At 38.8% G+C, this 22875-nt stretch overlaps 1 protein-coding gene across 5 annotated transcripts in view; it reads left to right on the forward strand.

Moving 5' to 3' along the window:
• The window catches only part of LAMA3 (laminin subunit alpha 3), a 119179-nt gene extending 104157 nt beyond the window's left edge, over window positions 1–15022 (forward strand). For all 5 annotated transcript variants that reach the window (XM_069853983.1, XM_069853984.1, XM_069853985.1 and 2 more), the window contains 18 exons: window positions 20–182; window positions 649–782; window positions 1228–1378; window positions 2223–2342; window positions 3522–3646; window positions 3995–4115; window positions 5283–5423; window positions 6090–6220; window positions 7073–7204; window positions 8825–8969; window positions 9267–9433; window positions 10019–10208; window positions 10508–10648; window positions 11448–11607; window positions 11755–11882; window positions 13563–13656; window positions 13999–14118; window positions 14306–15022. In XM_069853983.1, the coding sequence (XP_069710084.1) occupies window positions 20–182; window positions 649–782; window positions 1228–1378; window positions 2223–2342; window positions 3522–3646; window positions 3995–4115; window positions 5283–5423; window positions 6090–6220; window positions 7073–7204; window positions 8825–8969; window positions 9267–9433; window positions 10019–10208; window positions 10508–10648; window positions 11448–11607; window positions 11755–11882; window positions 13563–13656; window positions 13999–14118; window positions 14306–14451 (2509 nt within the window). In that variant the 3' untranslated portion in view covers window positions 14452–15022. The remainder of the gene's footprint in view (window positions 1–19; window positions 183–648; window positions 783–1227; window positions 1379–2222; window positions 2343–3521; window positions 3647–3994; window positions 4116–5282; window positions 5424–6089; window positions 6221–7072; window positions 7205–8824; window positions 8970–9266; window positions 9434–10018; window positions 10209–10507; window positions 10649–11447; window positions 11608–11754; window positions 11883–13562; window positions 13657–13998; window positions 14119–14305) is intronic.
• The last annotated feature ends 7853 nt before the right edge of the window (window positions 15023–22875 follow it).

Here is a 22875-nt window from a genome sequence, read left to right on the forward strand (position 1 = left end):
GTGTCTGTTTTGGTTTTAGGATTTATCAGTACGCAAAGCTGAATTACATCCAAGCAGCAACATCAGCTTCTCCAGAGTATGAAAGCCCTTTGACTGCAAGCAGTGGAGTCAGCGATACTCTCCTAAATCTTGATCCCAGCACTGTTGTCTTTTATGTTGGAGGATACCCACCAGATTTTAGGGTACAAACAGTTGCTTAACCTTTTAAAGAGATTTCTGTGTTAATCATTCTGTTGTTCTTACAAGTCAAGATTGGAACTGGCAGTCTTTCAAAGGCCGTGTAAAAGTTTATCCATGTCAGTAGGATTAAACGGGATACAAGGAGATGCTGCTTCCTACAGGAGCTGCCTGGCTTGTAGAATGCTACAACTCAGAGAAGGGAGCGTGTGGTATTTCATCTGCCGAGGACAGAGTGAAACCCGTCCAGCCCTGCTACCTACTATTTCCATTCCATTCATATGACTCCACTTTAAATTGTGCTGCAATACCTGGGGTGGCATCAGGTGGTTTGGATATTACATACAAAGATATAATAACTTAATTGTACTTAGAATGTCATAGTCTGTATCTCATTAATATTTACAGTAAGTCTTAGAAGTTATGTGTCAATGTAGAATTTTGTCAGCTGATGTTAACTTTTTTTTGCAGCCTCCCCGTAAGCTAGACTATCCTCACTATGAAGGCTGTATTGAATTAGACAACCTAAACGAGCATATTATCAGCCTTTACAACTTCAAGAGGACATTTAATCTCAATACCACTGAAGTGCAACCCTGCAGAAGGTATGATTTATCCAGAATAACCGTGGTGGCTAAACTGATGGTATTTTCTAACTCCTGGTAATTAGTTGATTTCTTAGAGAAAATCCTCAGTGTTGGCCCAGTTCACATCTATGGCAATCTCAGTCCACTGGCCAACAATTTATTTGTTATAATACCCAGACACAATTTCTGGACTAATGTGTTCAGCTCCTTTATAAAGTAAATATTACCTTAAGTGCTAAAAAGTCAGTTGCTAATGATTTCCTCTCTAAAGACCATATGTGAATCCAATAGAAGCCAGTGGAATGTTTTCTCTTTACTTGGGTTAGACCAGAATTTGGCCCTATTAGTGACCCTGTCCCAAATACTTTAACTAGAGCTTTTTAAAAATTATAATGACATTAAGTCCACATAGTAATAGTTTTTACTTTCATATATTCACATCTGTGACATTGAATTATTACAGGTATAAAGAAGAGACTGACCAAAGCTATTTTGAAGGCACTGGCTATGCCAGTGTCACATTGAAAGAAACAAATTCCCACACCCTATTACGCTATGAGCAGACAATCGAGACGACTGCAGATGAAGGCATTGTGTTTTTTGCAGCACATGAGGTAAATTGTGGAATGTTTCTGTCTGTTTTGTGGTCCAGGAACATATTTCAAAAATTTGTTTACTTGAGAATATGTTAGATTTAGTAACTGTAAGGAAATGTCTTAAAAGTTTTGGTTTTGTCTGTGAGGTAGATTAGTAGACTCTGCTGGATGCGTAATGCATTTGGTTTAGTTTTGGGTAGTCCTGTAAGAAGCAGGGAGTTGGGCTCAATGATCGTCATGGGTCCCTTTAACTTAAATATTCTGTGATTCTCTAATGGTTGCTTAATGCTCATTTTGTCAGAAAAAACCTTATTCAAAGTGGCTCCTCCATTAGGCCACGCGGAGAATTCAGAACTGGAGGGTGGGCAGGGAAGATGTCATTTGAATCAAACTGATTCTGGAATACTGGAATCCTCCAAAATTGGAAGTGCCCTCTTCCCAAATCTAGATATGGATGGTAATAGCATAAGGAAGAACTTAGAAAGTTACATGGAACCTTATACATGCAAAGGTGCCTGAAACAGCAGTGATGCTACTTATCCGATAATATTATATGCACATTTGCAATCACTCTGACATGTTCTGGATAATTTCTCAATGCTGTAAGAAGTCAGTAGGCTTCTTGCAATACAGCAAGCCTGTAGAGAGCTGGAGAATACATCTGAAGCTGATACCAGATATGTTTATAACAGTATAAAATAATTGTTTAATTATTATAAGTTTCAGTCTGCTTTGTGTTATCTTTTTCCCCAAAAGCTTTACTGAAGCAACTAGATAGCTCCATTGAAATTATTTGTGACAGTGAAATATATATGAAATCTTGGCAGTTAATTGTGTTGATGGCTTGTTTTTTTTACTGCAGGATCAGTTCATCAGTGTGCTCATTAAAGATGGTCATACAGTTTTTAAGTACAAAGTTGACTCTGAGCCTCCAAAAGAAATAGAAACAAATGCAATTGTAAATGATGGAATATATAAACAAGTACGTAATTTTAAATAATCAAGTGATCATTGTTTGTAAAAATACACATTAGCTGCAACTAAATAGCTTACTGTAAAGTTTAGTTGTGAATTTTTTCTTCTGTATTGTGGGGATCAAGCTGCTGGAGATTAGTTTGGACATGTGAAAATTAATCTTTCTACTGTTGTACTTTCCTGTGAATAAGTTCAGTTTTAACAGAAAAAAAACACCAAAGGAAAAAAATGTCTTTGACAGAGCATTGCTTTATTTTGAGGGATCTGTACATATAGCAATTGTTAACTTCATTATAATACTTAGATTAGTATTTTCACCACCTAAGGGTCTGTTTCTTCAAGCTAGACTGATCTTTACAGAGATTACTTTTTTGTTGACTGTTGTTGTTGTTTGTCTACTTAGCTTCAGTCGGGCTGGATTTTTCACTAGAGTGAAATTGTAAAGACATTGTTAAAACCTTTGATTGTCATGTTGATAGATTCTCCCTTTCCCCCTTACTACATCTCCAGCTAAATAGTGTAGGTCACAGGATCTGCTGGAATGAGTCTTTAGGCCATACTGGGTCAAGTGATAGGTGATAGGATGAGAGAGAATGGCCTCAAGTTGCACCAGGGAGGCTCAGATTAGATGTTAGGAAAAATTTCTTCACCAAAAGGGTTCTCAGCCACTGGAACAGGCTGCCAGGGAGATGGTTGAGTCACCATCCCTGGAGGTAATTAAAAGACGGGTAGATGAAGTCCTTAGGGATATGGTTTAGAAGAGGACAGGTACGGTTGGACTTTGTGATCTCAAAGGTCTTTTCCAACCAAGCGATTCTATGATTCTAAGTTAACCTCCAGCCAGCTGACTGATCTAGCTTTTGTATCAGGCAGCAGCTCCTGAAAGTTCAGCTGCAAATAGAAGGCAGTATATGAATGTTAGGTGAGGTGTATTTTCAGGGCAGTCTTCCTGAGGGAAATAAAACCTCACCTTGTAGAGCATTTTCCTTAAGCATTTACTTCGGCTAAATGCACAAATTTTGCAAAGTACCTTTTAAATACTGCAGTTATTCTGTATTTAAGGCAGTAGTAAACAAGACCGGGGACAGAGAGGGGAATGTGTGTCCTGCCTTGGGAGTACTTTTAATCTGCTATATGATTTTTGTTTCTGCTGAGTGAAGTAATTCTCATTATTCTCGTATTTCAGATTCATTTGGTGCTTGCCCGAAGTAAGAATACTGTCCACGTCAGTCCTGATATTAAAGCCAACATAAACGTCTTCCTTTTCACTAAGTACTATCTAGGTGGAATTCCACGTTCTCTACGGGAACGGTGAGTAACTATAAAATGACTGATACACAGGGTTTGTATGGAAACTCCATCTAAGCTCTTTCCTTAGGCAACTTTTTCATACTCTGTATCAGGTATCTTAGGTGATATGAAAATAACCAGGATATAATACACGATCATAACCTGTGAATTTTGGCTAGTGATGGGATCTTGTTTGGAATGTATCCTGAAAATTTGGTTTGATCAGCATGAAGTATACGTATACATGAAAGGTTGCTCTTGTGTTTTTCTGTTTCTTATATTGTCAGCATTTACAGAGTACTATAATTTTGGGGGCTTTGAAATAACAGGCTATTGAACTACTTTTTTCCTTCCACTCTCTGAAATCAGCTTTAATATATCCACACCTCCATTCCGAGGCTGCATGAAGAATGTGAAAAACCCCAACACTGCATCTGTTGTTTTTGATGAGACTGTCGGTGTCAGCAAGAAATGTTCAGATGACTGGAAGGTAACTGACAAAGTTTCTTAAAAACTTCTGCTAGAGTTCACAGAGTCTGGTTTGTCTATAAATCCTGGACCGTTATGTTTTACTTACATGAGAAAATATATTTGGTTAACTTATGATGATAATAAAATAACCCAGGCTCGGTATGAAGATATGGAAGAAAGGAGTCTCCACCCCAGCTGGGATAGATTGCTCCTGCACGTTAGTCCACTCACTTAATTCATACTATGTACAATTAGGAATTCACATTCACCATGTAAACTTGCTGGCTTCTGGTTTCTGTTATTGATTAGGCCAGAATACTTAGTTACTTAATATTTCTCATGTTCTGTCATTGCCAAGTTGCTTATGTTTCCTCCAAACCCCTTTTTTCTTGAAAGAGCTACGCAGACTCTGCTTTCACCGAAGCCTCACACTATGAGGCTCTTGCTGCACTCATCTGATTGTTTTATAATTATTTTATGTGCACCCTTGAGTTTTGCCATGCTCTTTTTAAAATAGAACAATGTGACATTTCAGTGTTGGCTTAACCAGTGCTGCATGAAGACATGAAAACTACCCTTCTGCTTTTGCTTACTGCTGCTTACATGTTGCACAACCCTGTTTGCCTTTTTTACTGTTGCATTGCACTGAAAATTTGCTTTCCTTTTGTGGCATCTACACCTTTCACAGAGCAAATTCTTTGCAGTGTATTTCCCTGGGTAATAGATCTGACTGTCATTCTCTCTCTGTATCGGTATAGCTTCTCAGGTATTGAACCGTGTTTTGTTCAAAAAGGCCCAGGTATATTCTGTCCTATGACTCACACAGCTTCAGTTATGTAGCTCATCTGCACAGCTCTATATTTAAGGACGATTCCTCCAGCTGCTCGCTTTTGTGTCTCCAAATGTGAAAACTTTCAAAGGCATCATATCAATGCAAAGAGCAGCTAGAGGCAAACAGCTTGTTGTACTCAGCTAGCCTCATCTCTCTTTAGAGTTTCTCAGATCATAGTTAATGCTGGTGAAATGAGTTCTTTCAGTCGGTTCTGTACTGAAATAATTGTACTTTTAGTTTGCCTTGTGCTTGATTTTGACTGGAGTCGGTCACACTTATGTTGAGTGTGACAGTTGTTGCCATTTCTTCTGAATAAAAGGAAAATCACCAAAAGCTTTATTATCTGTCTTTCAGCTCATCAGATCTGCAGCTTTCTCCAAGGAGGGAACACTGAGCCTGAGTGCAGTGGGTTTCCCATTTCCCAAGGATTTCCAGGTTGGCTTTGGCTTTCAGACCATGGCATCAACTGGAACGCTCTTGAATTACAATCTATGGGTATGAAGCATGTTCAACTTAGAATTTGTGATGGGTTTTATTTCTGGTTCAGTTACGTTTGTTTGTGATTGTGTCAGTTTGGTGTCAGATTGTTATGTTAGTTTGTCCCAAGTAACAAGCGATAGGACAAGAGGAAATGGACTCAGATTTAGATTGGATATTAGGAAAAATGTCTTTACCGAAAGAGTGGTCAAGCATTGGAACAAGCTGACCAGGGAAGTGGTGAAGTCACTATTCCTGGAGGTGTTCAAAAAGCATACAGACGTGGCAGCTTCAGGAAAAAGGTTGATTTTGGCTATGTAATGCCAGAGAACTGGAAGGTTCAAGCAGGACCCCATTCTTGCTGGCTGGAGGAGTTAAGAAGTGAATGCACACCAGGTCTTTGAGAAGTGGAGAACTGAATCCTCTTCTTTTTGTAGAAACAGTTTAAACAAGTATTTGAAATAACTGTTTGGTGTTCAGAGTGTGGAGGTACTTTAAAACAGGAACTATACCAATCATGTGGAACTGGGCATGATACCTGGCACTAGATGACTGAGAAATATAGTTTCAGTGTAAGAAAATTTCTTTCCCACAAGAGAACACTGAGAACTGTATTAATGGCAATATCAAGGAGAACTAAAAGCACTTGCATTTATCTGATCGTTTTGTCGGTTTCTTTTATAGCCTAATATTCTAACCATCTTTCTGAGTCCTGGCTTTGTAATTGCGAAGATGGGAGAAAAGGAAATCAAAGTGGAAAAGAAATATGACGATGGGTCAATGCATTATGTGATGGTAATAAAAACAGACAGCAGGTGAGTCCAGTTGTTTATCTGATTCTGTTTTGTTGTGGTTAGAGAAAGAAGGCTAAAATTTTGTATGGCTTGTTCTTTGGGTATGCAGCAAAAAAATGGTCTATACTAGTAGAGGATACTGAAATAATGAGGCAAAAGAAGATTTTTGGTCTGTGAATGAGCATGTCAGTACCTGTGATGTTTCACCTGTAAATCAGTATGCATGTCTTCTATAGACTGTGAGTTTTGACTGCTTGTGAAGCTGGAGCTTTGGAGCTCTTCCCCTTCCCGCAGCTTTTACATATGTCAATATAAGATAGGTGGTTAAAGGCCCAGGAAAGAAGCTAATATTGTGTCTAGTTTTTCAATAATTATCTGTTATGTAGATATCGGAAGAGGTAATTTATTGAAAAGCCCGATATCATGTCGATTTCTGTGGGACATAAAATGACGTAAGTTAGTTGGAGTGGAAAGTTCTAAATGACTGGCTATTATTTCAAGTAACTGTAACATAACATTATCTGTACTAGCTGTTGCTAACCTGTCAAGTCCACCATTTTGACACAAAGGATGAAATCCTGTCCCATAGCTGAGAGTTTTTTCATGAATTTGAGTTAGACCAGGATTTCACTGTAGGACTGAAGTGTGAGCTTCAACTCTTGCTCAATATCTACTAACGAAAAGCAGAGCAGTTTTGTAGCAGTCAATGAGCATATACTGAAAAAAATCCTCAAAGTAAGCTAATGAAGCTCTAGCATAATTGCATTGTAACAAGAAAACACATCTGTTGAATGCTTTTTTATATATGTATTTAATTTATGTTCACAACTATTTCTTCAGATTTCATGCTTATTTTTATTCACTTTGTTTCAGAGTAAACCTGCTGGTCGATGGTAAGTCAGCATTAGCATTAATTGACTCTCCAAGACCACGGGCATTAACTGAACCTATACAATTTGGTGGAGATAATTTTGAAGGTTGCGTTTCAAACATCTTCATAAAAAGGTATTTGGCCTAGAAAGAATTTTATTTCATGCATTTTAGCCTGTTTTCCTTCGTTAATCATATTGAAATCACTGTTTTGCTGTAATGCTTTCCTTCTACATGTGTAAAGCTTTCCTGAATGCATAACTTTGCTGATGACAAGTATTCTTTTGTTCAGGCACATTATACATGGTATCAACTTGTAATTAAATCTGCTGTTCAGATGTTACAGAGTTTTAGTCTGAATCATACCTGATTAGTAGTCTTTCAGTGAAAGAGTGAACTCAATATAGTGAATTGGAAATGTCCCAACAAGGCATCCACAAAGATCTGCTAGATTGTGTTATTTTAGCTACACAGGGAGCCAGGTAATGAAATGAGTAAAGCTTAAAGACATAACTAAAACAGTTGCACAAACAAATGTGAGTCTGTGTTTAGAAATCATGGGCTTGATCTATGTTGTCTCTTCTTTCATGTTTGCCCTTAGTGGCAAAATTTAGGAGAGGAAGTAGGCGTAAATATGTTCTTTAAAGAAAAGCTTTACTTCAGTCACAAATAATGATCTAGTGGGCCTTTGGTTTGGCTAAGTTTTGATGAATATTTATACATATGTAGAATATGCAAAAAAAATAGTGCATTTGGATTTGATTATCATAGAATCTCAGAATGGTTTGGGTTGGAAGGGAGCTTTAAACAGTCATCTAGTCCAACACCCCTGCCATGGTCAGGGACGTCTTTCAGTAGATCAGGTTGCTCAAATTGTATCTTTATTTAAGGCACTGCAAGACAATGAAGTATCTTGTATATTAACCTCCCTATCAGAAGCTAAGTTTGGAAAGTTGCTTTCAGTAGAAAAACAGATGGAGAATTAATATTGTAACTGGTCTGATTGTGTGAATGGAGAAATAGACTGGAATCAAAGTAGTTCAGGTTCTGTTCCCAACCCTATCACTCTTCTTATAAAAAACCAAGGAGCTTAACTGCTTTTTTTAAAGTGTTTTGTAATTTACTATTCAAGACATGCTGTGTACAGCTTAGAAAAGAATAGTATTACTTAATATTATCCTTTATATACACAAGAAATTGCTCTTGACATTCTTTCTGATAATTTGGCTACCACACTAAAGCTACATATTAAGTTGTGATGAACTTTACCCCTCATCAAATCTCATTAGAACATCTTTAAGGAGAAAGTAAATCACTGAGGTAGCAGGACTTCATATTGCCATGTTTTCTTGTTCTGTCACTGTTTGTGCATAATTAACAAGCAAAATTTCATAGCCTGCTCCAGAAATCTTAAAATCAAGGCTGCTGTCATTTCCCCCCTTTTTCTAATGGCAATATTTGTTTGCTTTTTAAAAATAGATAGCTTTTAGCAAAAAATACTTTGTTTAGAAGAGATGAGAACAAAACATCACAGTTTTTTCCAAAGTCAAAAAGAAATGGGCAGAAAACAGACAAATATGAATACTTTTTATAGCATTGAAACTAACATTTTTCATTGAAAAATGAAAATTGGTACTTTAACATCACATCACTGGGAAATCTGTTTTGTATGGAACACAGTTTTACAATATGTCATTGATTATGCTAAAGAAAAGGAATGCTGTGTCACAACATTTACTGCTTTCATCGCTCTAGGGAAGGTCAGCTCCCTGAGGTTCAAAATCTCATTAAATATACTGCGAAGACTGGTGTGTCTCTTGGAGCGTGTCGCACATACGAGAGCCATGAGCCACTGTTGCTGAAAGAGTTTAAAAATCCTCTCAGGTTTAAGATGCTCAAGGTATGCTTACTTTTACTGTCATCTTCGCTCCGTATTGGTGGCATGACTTTGCCTGCACAGCTATGGTTTCTAGAACTGATATTCAGATGTTATTATTTTCCTTCCATCTCACAATTGAAGCAGATTCTTTCTGTGTTGAAGTTCCCTGCTAAACTCATACCTGTCCAGAATGACAGCAGCTTGTCTGTAATTTAAAGGCTGTTGAATGCTGTAGGTGGGAACTCTTAAACACGTAGATTGAAATGTTGGGGTTTTTTCACGTTCATGCATAGTACATGTTTTGATTCTGTCTTACAGGTACAGAATGATAAATACCTTAATCATCTGAAAGCCACTAATGTGCAAAACCAGCAAACCCACACTTTACCATCCGAGTTAAACAACAGCAGTGAAGCATATCTCTTTGGAAATACCCCCAACAGTTTCATAACCTACACATTTTTGCCACTGTCATCTACAGACAGGTAATACAAACGTTCTCTGTTCTCTTCCTTATACTTGAATTTTCAAAGTTGCTTGTGTCTTTGGGTGGTAAGAGCTAGGATTCTCTTCTTGCTTATGTCTTGGGGCATAACAGAAGACTTGTTCTAAGGGTTCAGGCATTTGTTTCAGAGTAAACCTGCTGGTCGATGGTAAGTCAGCATTAGCATTAATTGACTCTCCAAGACCACGGGCATTAACTGAACCTATACAATTTGGTGGAGATAATTTTGAAGGTTGCGTTTCAAACATCTTCATAAAAAGGTATTTGGCCTAGAAAGAATTTTATTTCATTTATTTCTTTCTTTGCTAACATTTACCCAAACTGAGTAGATTGACTTGGATGTGGTGGACAATTACAGTGTGTATTGATGCCAAGTCTTAAGCCTGAATATGACAACTTTCATTCACATTCAGAAATGAAGGCAATGTAGAACACTGATTCCACACAAAAGCTATTCTGCATTTCACAGATGGAGTTTCACTGGCTTCTTTTTCTGGAGAACAGAAAGAATACAAAAAACTAAGAAAACAAACCTATATTTTTATATGCTTATTTTTCACTACAGGTTACATTTTTCAGTAGATGTACGGACTCAATCATCGAAAGGTTTAATAGTTTTCATGGAGGAAAAGTCTGAGGACTCTTATATCGCTCTCCACATTTCAAAAGGACGTTTTGTCTTTTCACTTGGCTCTGGAGGAAAACGAATCAAAATCAAAACCAGTATTAAATACAACGATGGGCAATGGCACACTGTAAGTAGTATGGCACAGGAACTCTGGTGAAACCACTACTAGTATTCAGCAGGCGCAGCCTATTGAATTTTTAAGGCATTAGAAATTTGATTTGGTCATCTGAAGTTAGTTCCTAGACCTGAACATTCATGTAATTGACAGGGCTTTCTTATGAGACAGCTTATAGAAACTGGTTGTCCCAGCATGGTATTTTCAGTTCAAAGATTTCAACAATACAGTGCTTTAAGTTTAAGAAAAAATCTCCAATAGCTTTCATTTGCTTTGGGTTTTTCATTCTGTTATGTTTGCACCCTGCAAAGGTGGCCTTCAGCACTGATGGGAAGCACGTCCGCCTTGTTGTTGATGGTCTAAGGGCCCAGCATGGAAGATTAGCAACACATTCTGCTATCAGCATCAAACCACCAATCTATGTGGGAGGGCTGCCATCACTAAAAAGACAGGTAAATAATTGACATGTCCATCCCCACACACTCCCTGTGCTGCACTAATTATATATCAAAGTGTTAATATGCAGGATTTCTACGTTGAAAAGGTTTGAGGGATATTTCCAAGCACTGACTGAACAGTGTGTGTGACTGGTTTTGCAGTTGTTCATTACAGATCTTATCCCTCACCTGTTCTTACAGCTCTCAGCTGGACCCAAATTTTCAACATATGTTGGGGAGACACTGAGGTCAACCATGTATTGTTTTCATATCTGTTCTTTAAAAAACAGAAAATACCAAAGTCACATTTGTAATTCCAGGAACACCCTTTCCCTGCAGAATATCTACCTCAGTGGATTAAGCAATAATCTGTAGAGAAGCAAAAGAGTCCTTTAAATTAAGAAATTATGAAATTAGGGCTGGATTTTAATCTGAAATACGTGTAGTTCCTGCTACTTTAAATCTTGGACAATGGGGGACTTCTTATAAAGTCATTTAAATAAACAGCATCTTAGGAAGGGAAAAGCATGCTTGAGATTTCACAACTCCTGTTGTGTTGTCTTTTTAGCACATCATTGGGAATCATCTGTTCAGCAAACAGGACTTATGTTAACTCAAAATTAACTGTTATTTTTCTGGTTTAAACTCTTCTGGTAAATTTTGGAGTACATTTTCACCGCATCAGAGATGAGTTTTAGGTGTTTTTAGTGCCAGTTGCTTTCTACAGTCCAACAAAACAAAGGAATTAATGGGTATTCTTACTAAAAGAAATGCCATCATGCTTTAGTATTCATGTTTTGAAATATACTTTCAGAATATACCAGTGAACAGTTTCAAGGGTTGCCTGAGGAATTTTAAGATGAATGGAAAAGTCATGAATGCACCTCAGCAAAAAAATGGCATACTTCCATGTCTGGATGTTCCCATGGAGGCAGGGATTTATTTCTTTAACGAAGGAGGATATATTACCATTGGTAAGCTGTGCAGAGATTGCGGTATGTGGAATTATGTCTTAAATGTGTGTGTGTGTGTGTAAGGATTTTTTTGATCTCTTTTTTATATAGTTTTCCAATTATCTCCTCCTATGAACATTCCTCTACCCACTGTTTAATTCTCCACAGGAAATTTGCTGATGGGCTTGGGTTTTCGGATTGTATTTACCATTCAACCAAGGAGTTCAACAGGTATACTCCTTCATGCTGGAAGCAAGCAAGACAACTATTTAACTATTTACATGGAAGGAGGAAAGGTCAGTACAGGCTGTGTTCCCATTTCACCTGCATTTCCCTTATTCAACAGGGGAAATTCTGTCCTCAACCTCTGGACGTGTGTTACAGCATTTGTCTATAGATGTAAAGTTAAACTACTTCCTCAGAATTGTTTAAAATCATCACATGGAAAACTAAACATTTAACCTGTTTCTGTGCCTATATTAGCAGCTTCTGTTGCGTGCACACTAGCTTGCTCATGCTTTCTTCACAGTGATCAGCAGGAGGGCACAGTCTTCATTTTTGGGGGCTTCTGGGCCTTTGCAAAAAGCCCACTGGCATTTTGGCCAGAGGCTACTGAACTCCATGACTTATTCCCACTCCTACTTCAGTCAGCATGTGGCTGTAGCGATGCAGCTCTGTAACCACAGCCCTCACAGAACTTGAGCAGTCTTGCTTTGTGTTAGCATCTTCTCTAGTTGAAGGGTATGTCATGGTGGTGATTGTTATCACTGCTGCTTTTTCAAAATGTTACAGTTTTAGAATGTGAGTCTTAGACTACAAAACTGTTGTGATTGCTACTGGAGAGATATCAAATAAAAAGATGTCAGTGCTCCACAGAACCTGCTGTCTCGTGCCATAATTGAAACCAACATGAGTCTACCTAACTTCAGAATGCTCAGCTTTGCTCTTGTCTTTCCACATTAGGGAATTTGGTTTTATTATTTATACTTTTTTTGTCAGTTAGTTTCCTCCAGGTCACTGATCTGGTTCAAGACACAACTAGCACATGGAAGCAGGGGCATCGACAGTTGGGAACTCCTTAAGGGCACAATTCACAGCTTTTTTCAGCAGTAACCTCCTAAAAGGAGGTTGTAGAGAGGTGGATGTTGGTCTCTTCTCCCAAGTGGTAGGTGATAGGACGAGAGGGAATGGCCTTAAGCTGCATCAAGGGAAGTTTAGATTGGACATTAGGAAAAATTTGTTCATAGAAAGGGTTATTGGGCACTGGAACAGGCTGCCCAGGGAGGTGGTTGAGTCACCATCCCTGGAGGTATTTAAAAGGCAGGTAGATTAAGTGCTTAGGGGTATGATTTAGTAGTGGACAGGCGCGGTTGGAATTGATGATCTCAAAGGTCTTTTCCAGCCTAATGATTCTATGATTGGAAGATGCTGAAAAATAATGGAAGATGCTGAAAAGTAATGCACTCACAAGGAATGAGAAACAAGAGGAGAGAAGGCACAAGCAGGTGCTTCTTCAAAATGTCATCATAAATAGTCAGGCTGAGAGCCTTGTGAGTGAGTTACAGATAGTACAAAATTATGTGAAAGGCCAGAGAAATATATTGGAGAGATTCTCTCAGGAGGTGCTAAGTGTATAGATGACTGTCTTGGGAAAGGAAAGGAAGGCCTAGTAGGAAAGACCTGGTTTCAGAGAAATTATGTCAGAAGAATTAACATAATTTTGTAAGATGGAGGGGGAGAGACAAAGGTATGTGTTTGTGCTTGTAAGATTTGTCAAATCTCCTCTCCTGGGATTCTATTAGGGAAATTCAGCTTCCTCTTGGAGAGAGTAATTCCTGAATTATGTGTACAATGACTGTAACTCTTACAACTAGATGAAACCAAGCCATCACAAGTTCAGTAAATTAAGCAAAGTACTGTATTTTTCTTTTGTGCTTTTCTTTGTCATGGTAACTTACAAGATAACTTTTTTACAGGTCATTGCTGCTGGAAATAGTGGTGCTGGCGAATTCCAGACATCAGTCATACCTAAGCAGTCTCTGTCTAATGGACAATGGCATACTATTGCAGGTATGTTGTATCATACCAGTTCTTCTGAAATCTCGAAAGGATGATCTGCACAGCGTATTGCAGCTCCAGATTTCTATTAATCTTTCAATTCTGTTTATTCTGAGAATACTGTAGAGCAATGTAAGTGTCTTGTGTTAATTCAATGCTTTACCTGAGATAGGGGGGTTTGGCAGGGTTGAATCCCCCAGTACCTAGATGTGTCAATTTGCCCTTTAATTCAAATAAAACATATTTTTCCTATGAGTTAAATTTCAAGACAGATATTATTTTAAAACACTGCCACATCTAGTTGATTCTTTAATAGGGTTGAGAAAGAGTACTCATTTACCTGCTTCTTTGCAGTCTCTCAGCAGGAAAACACGGTGCAGCTAGAGGTAGGCACACAGAGTAACTATACCACTGGTCATCCACCCTTTCCTCCTAGACGTGTGCACTGGCCACTCTACTTTGGGAAAATTCCAGGTAACGTTACTGCTGCTTTACTTTTTTCATGTATCTACTGGCTTTTTTGCTTTTCAAACACAAAGGTTCTATTTATCCGCCTAGACCTTTATCGTTCCCTCTCTTTTGAAAGCTTTGCAGTAATTAATGTGCTTGAAGATCATTCTTATTTTATTAATTTGGTCTTTCTAACTTTTTTTTTTTGTAGCAAACTTGGACACACTCTGGCATCCAGTTGAAGACCCATTTTTTGGCTGTCTTCGGAATATTAAAATCAATGACCAACGTATCTCCACCAGAAGAATTTCAGAGGTTCATGGTGCAGTGAGTTTGCATGGGTGCCCGGCAAAGTAACTTTGCTGTAATGGTGCTTATACACGTATTAGGTCAGGCCTGCTGAAGTACTGTGTGAATTTATGCAACATGGGTTCCCCTGATCACCGTGTCACTGTCATCAGGTTGGTTGTTCGGAACAGCTGGTAAGCAAATGCATCCTCTGGATGTAGACTATGCCAAAGCAACTTAAAAGTATTTTCTTCAATACACTCCCTTTCAAATGTTATTGAGATTTCCAAGGTAATACATTGTGCCTTTTGAAATATACGCAGAAAATATAATTGTATATACCCTACTGGGCCAAATTCTGCTCTCGCCCACAACAGCATAGACTTGAGTAACTCCAGTGTCTTAATTCTGGAAATCTACCTTAATGCTAGCCATCTTGAGAGCAAATTTGATCCACTGATATACAAAATTTTATAAAAATATAAATGTCTTTGGATTGATGTTTATACAGAAATGTACATTAATGTTAAAAGTAATAATATAAATGGAGTTTGAAGCACTTTAAGGAGTGAAACTCTGGGAGTTTGTTACAATGCTAGGAATTCTGGGGCCAAATAAATGCAGTATGTTTTTAAAACCATCCATTTTCTCGTTTGGTTATTTTAACCTGGTGCTTCTATATGCTTTTTACAGGCTGCTAAATCCTGCTTGCTTTAAGCAAAAATTTCTGTAGCTTTAAGAAACTGATCTGCCTGAATAAGCAGGAGTCCATCAACTCTGCTTATTAGAATTCCGTTATATAAAAACCTCAGAAAGAGAGTATTTTTTCTTGTAATCTTCAGAGCCAGAAAGTCTCTTCCATGGGCTTTTTTTCTGATTAAATGAAGATAAGTTATATTAGGAACAGCAGTTGCACCTGCTACACTTACATAGCATGAATTCCAGGGCTAAACCAGCAAAACTGTTTTATTTGACGTTCAGATCTTGTGCTTTCTATCTGACTGTGACCCATGGTGGTGAGTGGAGAACTCTGTTTTATGCTTCTGAATACAAGGCTAGACATGGCTGCTTCTTCTGCTGTCATTCAGAAGCAGCATTTTGATAGTTTTTTTTTTTCTAATTCCCTGGTGCCAAATCTCTTTTGTATAATAAAAAAACCATTTTCTGAGGCTGGTCCTAGATCGAGTAGACAGCGACCCAAACAAAAGTTCCATCCCACCTCATGCAATGTTTGCTCCCACCTTCCAGTGCCTTCTTGCTCAAGGTGCAGCCGTGTCCTCAGTGTGTTTGGAATGAGGCGCTAGCTGGATTAATAGAATTAGGCCGACCACATCCTGGGCTGCATCAAAAGAAATGTGGCCAGCAGATCAAGGGAGGTGATTCTGCCCCTCTGTTCCTCTCCTGTGAGACCCCATCTGGAGTACTGTATCCAGTTCTGGAATCCTCAGCGTAAGAAGGATACAGAGCTGTTGGAACGGGTCCAGAGGAGGGCTACAAACGTGATCGGAGGGCTGGAGCACCTCCCATAGGAGGACAGGCTGGGAGAATTGGGCTTTTTCAGCCTGGAGAAGAGAAGGCTCTCAGGAGATCTTATAGCCACCTGAAAGGAGCCTACAAGAAAGCTGGGGAGGGACTGGTTACAAAGGCTTGTAGTGATAGGTCTGGAGGAATGGGTATAAACTGGAGAGGGACAGATTTAGACTAGACACAAGGAAGAATTTCTTCTCTATGAGAGTGGTGAGACACTGGCACAGGTTGCCCAGGGAAGCTGTGGCTGCCCCATCCCTGGAGGTGTCCAAGGCCAGGTTGGATGGGCCTTGGGCAGCCTGATCTAGTGAGAGGTGTCCCTGCCCAATGGCAGAGGGGGTGGAACTGGATACTCTTTAAGGTCCCTTCCAACCCAAACTATTCTATGATAGCCCTTGTGGCTTTGGTCATTAATCCCTTATCAAATTTTTGCAGCTTTGCAGAATGGCAAAAGTGTCAGAAAGCTGTTCGCACCAAATCTTGTGTTGCTTTTGCTTTTATGACAACTCTGTTGGAGGCAAAACTATGAAATCTGTGTTCATAAAGAGGTTTCTCAGCTGTAGAGCTAATTGTGGAGGGAGTGGGATGCAGTGAAAGCATCATGGGGCTGAGAGGGAGCAGAGAATAAATACCAATGTTAATTTTGGTTAAACCCTGTGTCATGGGGTATTTTATTGTTATAAGTAGTAGTTCCAAGGCCTCCATCATCTAAATGTTGCCATAAATTCCATAGATTATTTACCTCCTTTAGCTGTAGCGTTTCAGGTCCACCCCAAAATCCATCAATTCCCATGTTAGAATAAAAATCAAGAATTCCCACAGGAGAAGCTTTCCCTGTATTTTTTTTTATTTTCTAGTCATCTTTACTATATGCTGTTCAAGTCTTTAAATAACACTAATATTTTCAATGGTAAAAACTCTCAATTCCAGTCATGCTCTCCAAGCCTCCATTATTACCTATTGCTTATGTTCAATGGTGCAAAAGTATTACAGCTTGCATTTTGCTTCATTCACCTAAAATTAGAAGTAATAAGCAAAGAAATGCATATCTTAATGTCTGCTGGCAAGGTCTTGCTGTGTGGTTTGTACCTCTTGAAATTCAAGTTTTTGAAGAAGGTTTTGAAAAGTTTGAAGAAATAGGATCAAATATACTGTTCAATATACTGAGAGCGCATGACTAAAAACCCCAAACTCTTTAACAATGTGTTTAGATTGCCATAATGGCTCAAGTGAATCCTGAATCAATTACATAAGGAAAACAGATTTCCTCTCTAGAATAAACCACATCAGTATTGCTAGCACCAAATCTCTCTCTTGTCCATATAAGTATCAAGGGCAAAGGGTTCTCTGCCAGTTAATTTGTATGAAATTTAATAGGATCATGTTCTCTGAGGTGGATGATACCAAGGTTCGTGAGTTCCCATTTATTATAACTACAAAACACAACCAGATTAATGGCAGCTGAAAGAGTTAGGAACCCTAACAGTGAGAACTGCAGGCAAATAAATAGATCACAAGGCACTGTAGAAGGAAATATACATTCACTGTAGAAAAATAAGCATGTATAGACAAGGAGATTTTTTCCTTTTCACTGTTCATATATTATTCTGTAGCTTAAGTTTCTAATAGCAGAAACTTCCAAGTAAAACTTCTTAACAGTCTTCCCGTGTCTGAGCTTAAAGGTCTGCGCTTATGTTACTGTGGAGCTTTCATGTAAAACACAGAGCCATTGACCTTTCACTGTGCCAGCAGCAAAATGAATCGAGCGAGTTAACTTTCTCTGGTTTTGTAACCACTTATCTGGAGTCACATGTGAGCCATTTCATGTTAGTTCTCCCTCCTGCTAGTAGTTTTGTCTCTTTTGGAGGCCTCTTTGAATTAGTTTGGGGGTTTTTTTTCTGCACCCTGCTTCCTTTCTGCCACTCATAAAATAGCCTGGAAAATGCAGTCTACTGAAAATGCTATAAATGCATTATGGCTTTGTAATGGACTCTCGCCATGCTTTATGCCTGTTACCCTTCTTTTGTGGTTTCCTCATTTAAAATAACTTCTATATCTTTCTCTAATGATGTAAAGAAATTTAGGGCACAATGGTCTGGTCTTCTGTAAATCTGTCTGTATTTTCTAAAAATACATTAAATGGATGTCCCTGGCAAAAGGAACTACTTTACATTAACAGAGATAGTGCTGTAATACAATGTTATAGCTTCACTAAAGGCATTAAGACTGCAAGGCATAAGCATAAACCTGCTTTGTGCAGCTGGCCCAGACATCTCAAAACTGCAAGAGGCTGGTTGTTGCCAGAGCTGCAATAAAGCATCCTCTGAGTAAAAAGAATTACAAGCAAAATAACCAATGAGTCTTTATGTTCTCTCTGTTAATTTTGGGGATCCTCTGTAGCAGTGAAAGCAAATGGCGACCTGTTGTTCATATTATACTGTGTCTCCTAGTTTGCAGCTGATAGCATTCAAATTATGTAAGATTTTTTTAAACACATTCCTATCATTACTTTGCGCCTCAGCCAATTCCTATAGGTTGTTCTGAATGCAAAGCATATGTGCAATGTTCCATCCGTCACAGTTTCTTTGTTAAGATGTCACCCGCTCATTGATAAAGATTGAGCACTGCTGCATTATTACACAGAACAAAAAGACAAGAAAGTTGGCATCATGATCTTTTGTCTCTGTTCAGTTATATTTTAACTGGGAATAGCAACAGATTTCTCTATTGTGCGGGAGCCTATGTCTAAGATTCCTGTCACAGGAGAACTTTGCACTGGTAAGAATGAATAATTGCATTCACAGGAATGTCAGTAATTTATAGATCAATATGGAAGAAGACTGTTAGAATTTCAATCTCGAAAGAACTGTTCAGATCTGGTTTTTGAAGCCTGAAGGCATACGAAGAAAATAATTTTAAAGAATACAGAAATAAATGGCGCTGTGTCCAGCTCTTGCAGGCACAGTTTTAATTAACAATGTGTTAATAACATAATGAGCTGAAATCTATCAGCAAGAGATATTCCTTAATAGAGGATTTACCTTGTTAAGTAACAGCAGCTGCCCTAAGTCTTAATTCTAGATCCTTCTGATTACTTTCTGATCAGAGTTATTGTTCAGATGCTGCAAACCCAGAGTCAGTAATACACATGGATACCAATTCCTCTGGCTATGGCAAAGGTTTCAGCTAATAAAATTTACCTAAGAGCAAGGTGTCAAATGAGTAATAAAGTTCTAACTTCCCCTTTGCTGTACTCTGTTAAATTAAAGGTAACAACGTACCCCTGGGGACAGTAACCACAGTAATAAAGAAGCTAAAGGCACCCTGCGCAATTCTCTAAGAAAACACGTAGGCGTGATCCAAAGTTCAGTGGCTTAGTGGAAAGATCTAACCACTTCACAGGAATTTGGCTCACACACCTTATTAAAACATGCAGCAAATCTTATATGCAGTTTATTAAAAATGTTTTCTAAGATATTGCCAAGGTTTAGAGAGCATTGTTATTACAGATTAAATCTGTTTGTTATGTAATAAAGGGCTGGGGACAGCTTCCAGAAAACCTAAGATCATTCTTTTTATGCAAAAATACCTAAATGGAAAGTTTACACGAGGGTATTTGTGTCAGCAATAAGGTGGAAGCAAGGAGGCTACGCACAGAAACCCTTCTGCCTGTCAGTGGTGAAGGCAGCACCGGGAAGTGGTCTCAGACCACCATCCGTCATCCAGCCAGCCTGCATGAGCAAAGAGCCCACCCAGGCTCAGCTCTTTGCCGTGCTGCTCGAGACCAGAAGTAACTGCAGTCATCCCGCTACGCCTGTACCAGGTTCAGAGAAAAGAAAAGCCTTGTGTGAATTTCATTATCCCTGCATGCAGAAGAACAGGACCGCATTTTGAACTGATAAGTTGTATTTAGTCAGATTCTTGTAACTTGATATTGCCATGTTAAAGGAAGGAAATGTTCCCACTGCTGAGCCACTTAAGAGGACATGTGATCACTGAATCATGTATATTGCATTTATCACAAAAGATAAAACAAATAAACATGATGTATGTATTCAGAACACATTTAATTCAAAACAGACACCACAAAACCACTAATGATTATCATTGTTATTTAATTGAAATGGAATGAATAGGTTAAATCTTCCAAAGAGGCACTGAATGCCATAAAACAGAATAAAGGCCAGATGCATCCTTGGTATAAATCAACATAGCTCTATTGTTTCCCAGATTTGGGCCGACAGAAGAAAAGGATCTAGATTTGTTTATGTAGCTTCTTGTTTTTAAATGTTGGGAACACAATGTATAGACCTTAGGAAAAGCACTTTGCTAAAAAGAGTTAGAACAAAGAATGTTTCAATTAACTTTGTGTAAAACAAATACTGTATTTTTTTAATCAGTACAAAAACTTACCTAAAGAAGGGATGTGGGCCTAGAGGATGGATAGAAAGAATATAGTTGAAGAAGTAAAGATGTGTAAGGAAAAGTAAGCCTTAAGGCTGCTCTGAGAGGATTTAGCCCTGCCAAGACAAGGAAGAGAGAGAGGAGAGAAGCTGGTTAGAAACCGTCCTGACTGTTAGCTTGACTCAACAATTTTAGGCTATGTGGTGGTGTCCAGGAGCTCAGCCATGGCTCCCTTCCAACGTGAGACCCAGTGCCCCGCTCTAGGGGAAGGAAAACAGAATGAAGCTGCCACTCCTGCCCCCTTTTATTTTGCTCTCTGACCCTTTTTCTTTTGTTTGTTGTACTCAGTATAATGGAAGAGAACATCTGGACTTTAGTGACAGCAAACCAGATTTGCGTGCATATAGCAGATAATTAAGCACGTGTCTATCTGCAGCTGCAAACAGCAATTAGTCATAAGACATCTTCCACACCCCTTCCTGCCTATTCTTCTGCTCCCCTCAGAGTGCCTTCTCACACATGCATCTCTGAGAGACACTGAGCGCTGCCCTCCTTTTAATTTGAAGACAGTTGTACAGCTGAGCTTAAAACCTTCAATAAAACTTTGACTAGGATGACCTTCATCTGATAGATTGGTTTCTACTAGAAACTGCTTTCTGTGTAAGACATGATGCAAGTGTCCAAAATCCAAACACCTGTGTCTGCATCCCAGCTTAGCTGGGGCTATAAGCAGGTCTTCTTCCTAATTCCTTCTCTCAGATCTGAGCAAACAGCTCTGAAGAGGCGTTTCTGGCTGCTGATATTTTCTATGGCTGACCAGGCTTCTCTGCAGTTGCCCAAGGCGAATACTTGCTTTTCTACTCTGTGCAGCTATAAAGAAGTTTATATTTGCCCGACAAGTGTCTACCCTAGGCCTATGGTGGTCATATTATAATTTTTTTCATGTCAGGTCAATACATAGAATCACAGAATCATAGAATCACTAGGTTGGAAAGGACCCACTGGATCATCAAGTCCAACCATATATATCCCTAGGAAGCCTACAAAGGACTTAACAAGTGATCTGTGAAAGGCCACTATTCATAGATAGATTATCGGACAGCATACACAACACTTCTAAAGGGGTCTTGCAACACCATCCAAAAGCTTTTAGAGTTCATAGATACATACAGGAATATTTAAACTTGAATGTATTAAATAATGTTTCGGTCTCCAACGCAAAATGTCACAGCTTCGCTTTCCACTGGCTTGCCAGAGGTGAGAAAACAAGCACCACCCATCACCTATTGAAAAACCATAAATGGCCAATGCCAAAAGGTGGAAAGAGAGATTTAACAAGGAAAAATCATAAGGACTCACTGTAAACTTTTCATTCCACAGCCTCATTTAAAATTACATCACAGGCTAGTTCCTTTTTATCTGCATAGCAGGTCTTTTGGGATGAAACAAAATTGAAAGGTGTGTTACAAGTGCTCATGACTGCTCAGTCCATCAGATAACACCAGATATCATCCAAAGCAGGATTTCTTCACGTTTCTCTCCATGCCCTTGTGGTGCAGTATTTGCTGAAGTTGATACAGCTCAAGTATACCAGCAAGAGGTATATACGCAAAAGATACTTTGTTTTTCAATGCATATTCAGGTTAGGGAGAACGGAGAAGGATTTAGAGACTACCTCAGCACATCTATGGTATGTCTGTCTTTTCAGTTGCAGAGAGTCCCCTGGCAACAGCAATGTAAGTGGCATTTTGTTACCTAGGATAGGAGTCCTTCTTTCTCCTGTAACAGAGTCAAATTTTCTCAGCAGGTAAACAGAAGTTGCTGAGGGCTGCAGCCAAGAAACATGGTTGAGAGATACTTACAAAGCACAAACAAACTTCTAGTTCAGTGAAAACCAAAGGCTATGTTACATATTCCCACATTTGAGCTTCTGGCATCCTATCTTTTACCTTATCTGTATGCTAAAATGGAGCATAGCAAGGCAGGATTCAGCAAGGGCAGGCGCAAGTTGGAGAACAAAGGGCTGGAGTGTGATCAAAGGGCCCACCATGCCTCAAGCAGGGATTAGATTCAATAGAATAGCTTCACAATCTGGACAACAGTGATTATTCCATACGGACCTTTGCATTTGCTCATCGTATAGCTGAGCTCCCTGATCAAGGGTTTCGTTGAGGTGAGATTTTCATAACTACATAGTGATCTCTGCTGGAGATTTCTTGTGCGCGTATGAAATAACATTCTTGGGTATAATTTGCAACTTTTCCACTGGATTTATTGTGTGTGTTAGTAGTATGTAGGCATTCCCAGCTAGGACAAATTAATACATATTACAGAAAGCATTTGCATCAAGTAGTCACTTGAAAATATAACGGCAGCTTTCAGAAACTTATTATGGCCTAGAGACCTTTTTGAAAACAGAAGTTTGCTTTTCATATAGGTAAAACGAAGTCCCCTGTGTTTCACTGAGGAATACTAGTGTATTTTATTTGTGAATGTCCTGTAACATCAATGCACGAAGCAAGCCTGGCTGCTACCAACAAGCACTATAAGATGGTCACATGC

The sequence above is a fragment of the Phaenicophaeus curvirostris genome, chromosome 3 (genome assembly GCF_032191515.1).
Source record: "Phaenicophaeus curvirostris isolate KB17595 chromosome 3, BPBGC_Pcur_1.0, whole genome shotgun sequence".
Lineage (NCBI taxonomy): Eukaryota > Metazoa > Chordata > Aves > Cuculiformes > Cuculidae > Phaenicophaeus > Phaenicophaeus curvirostris.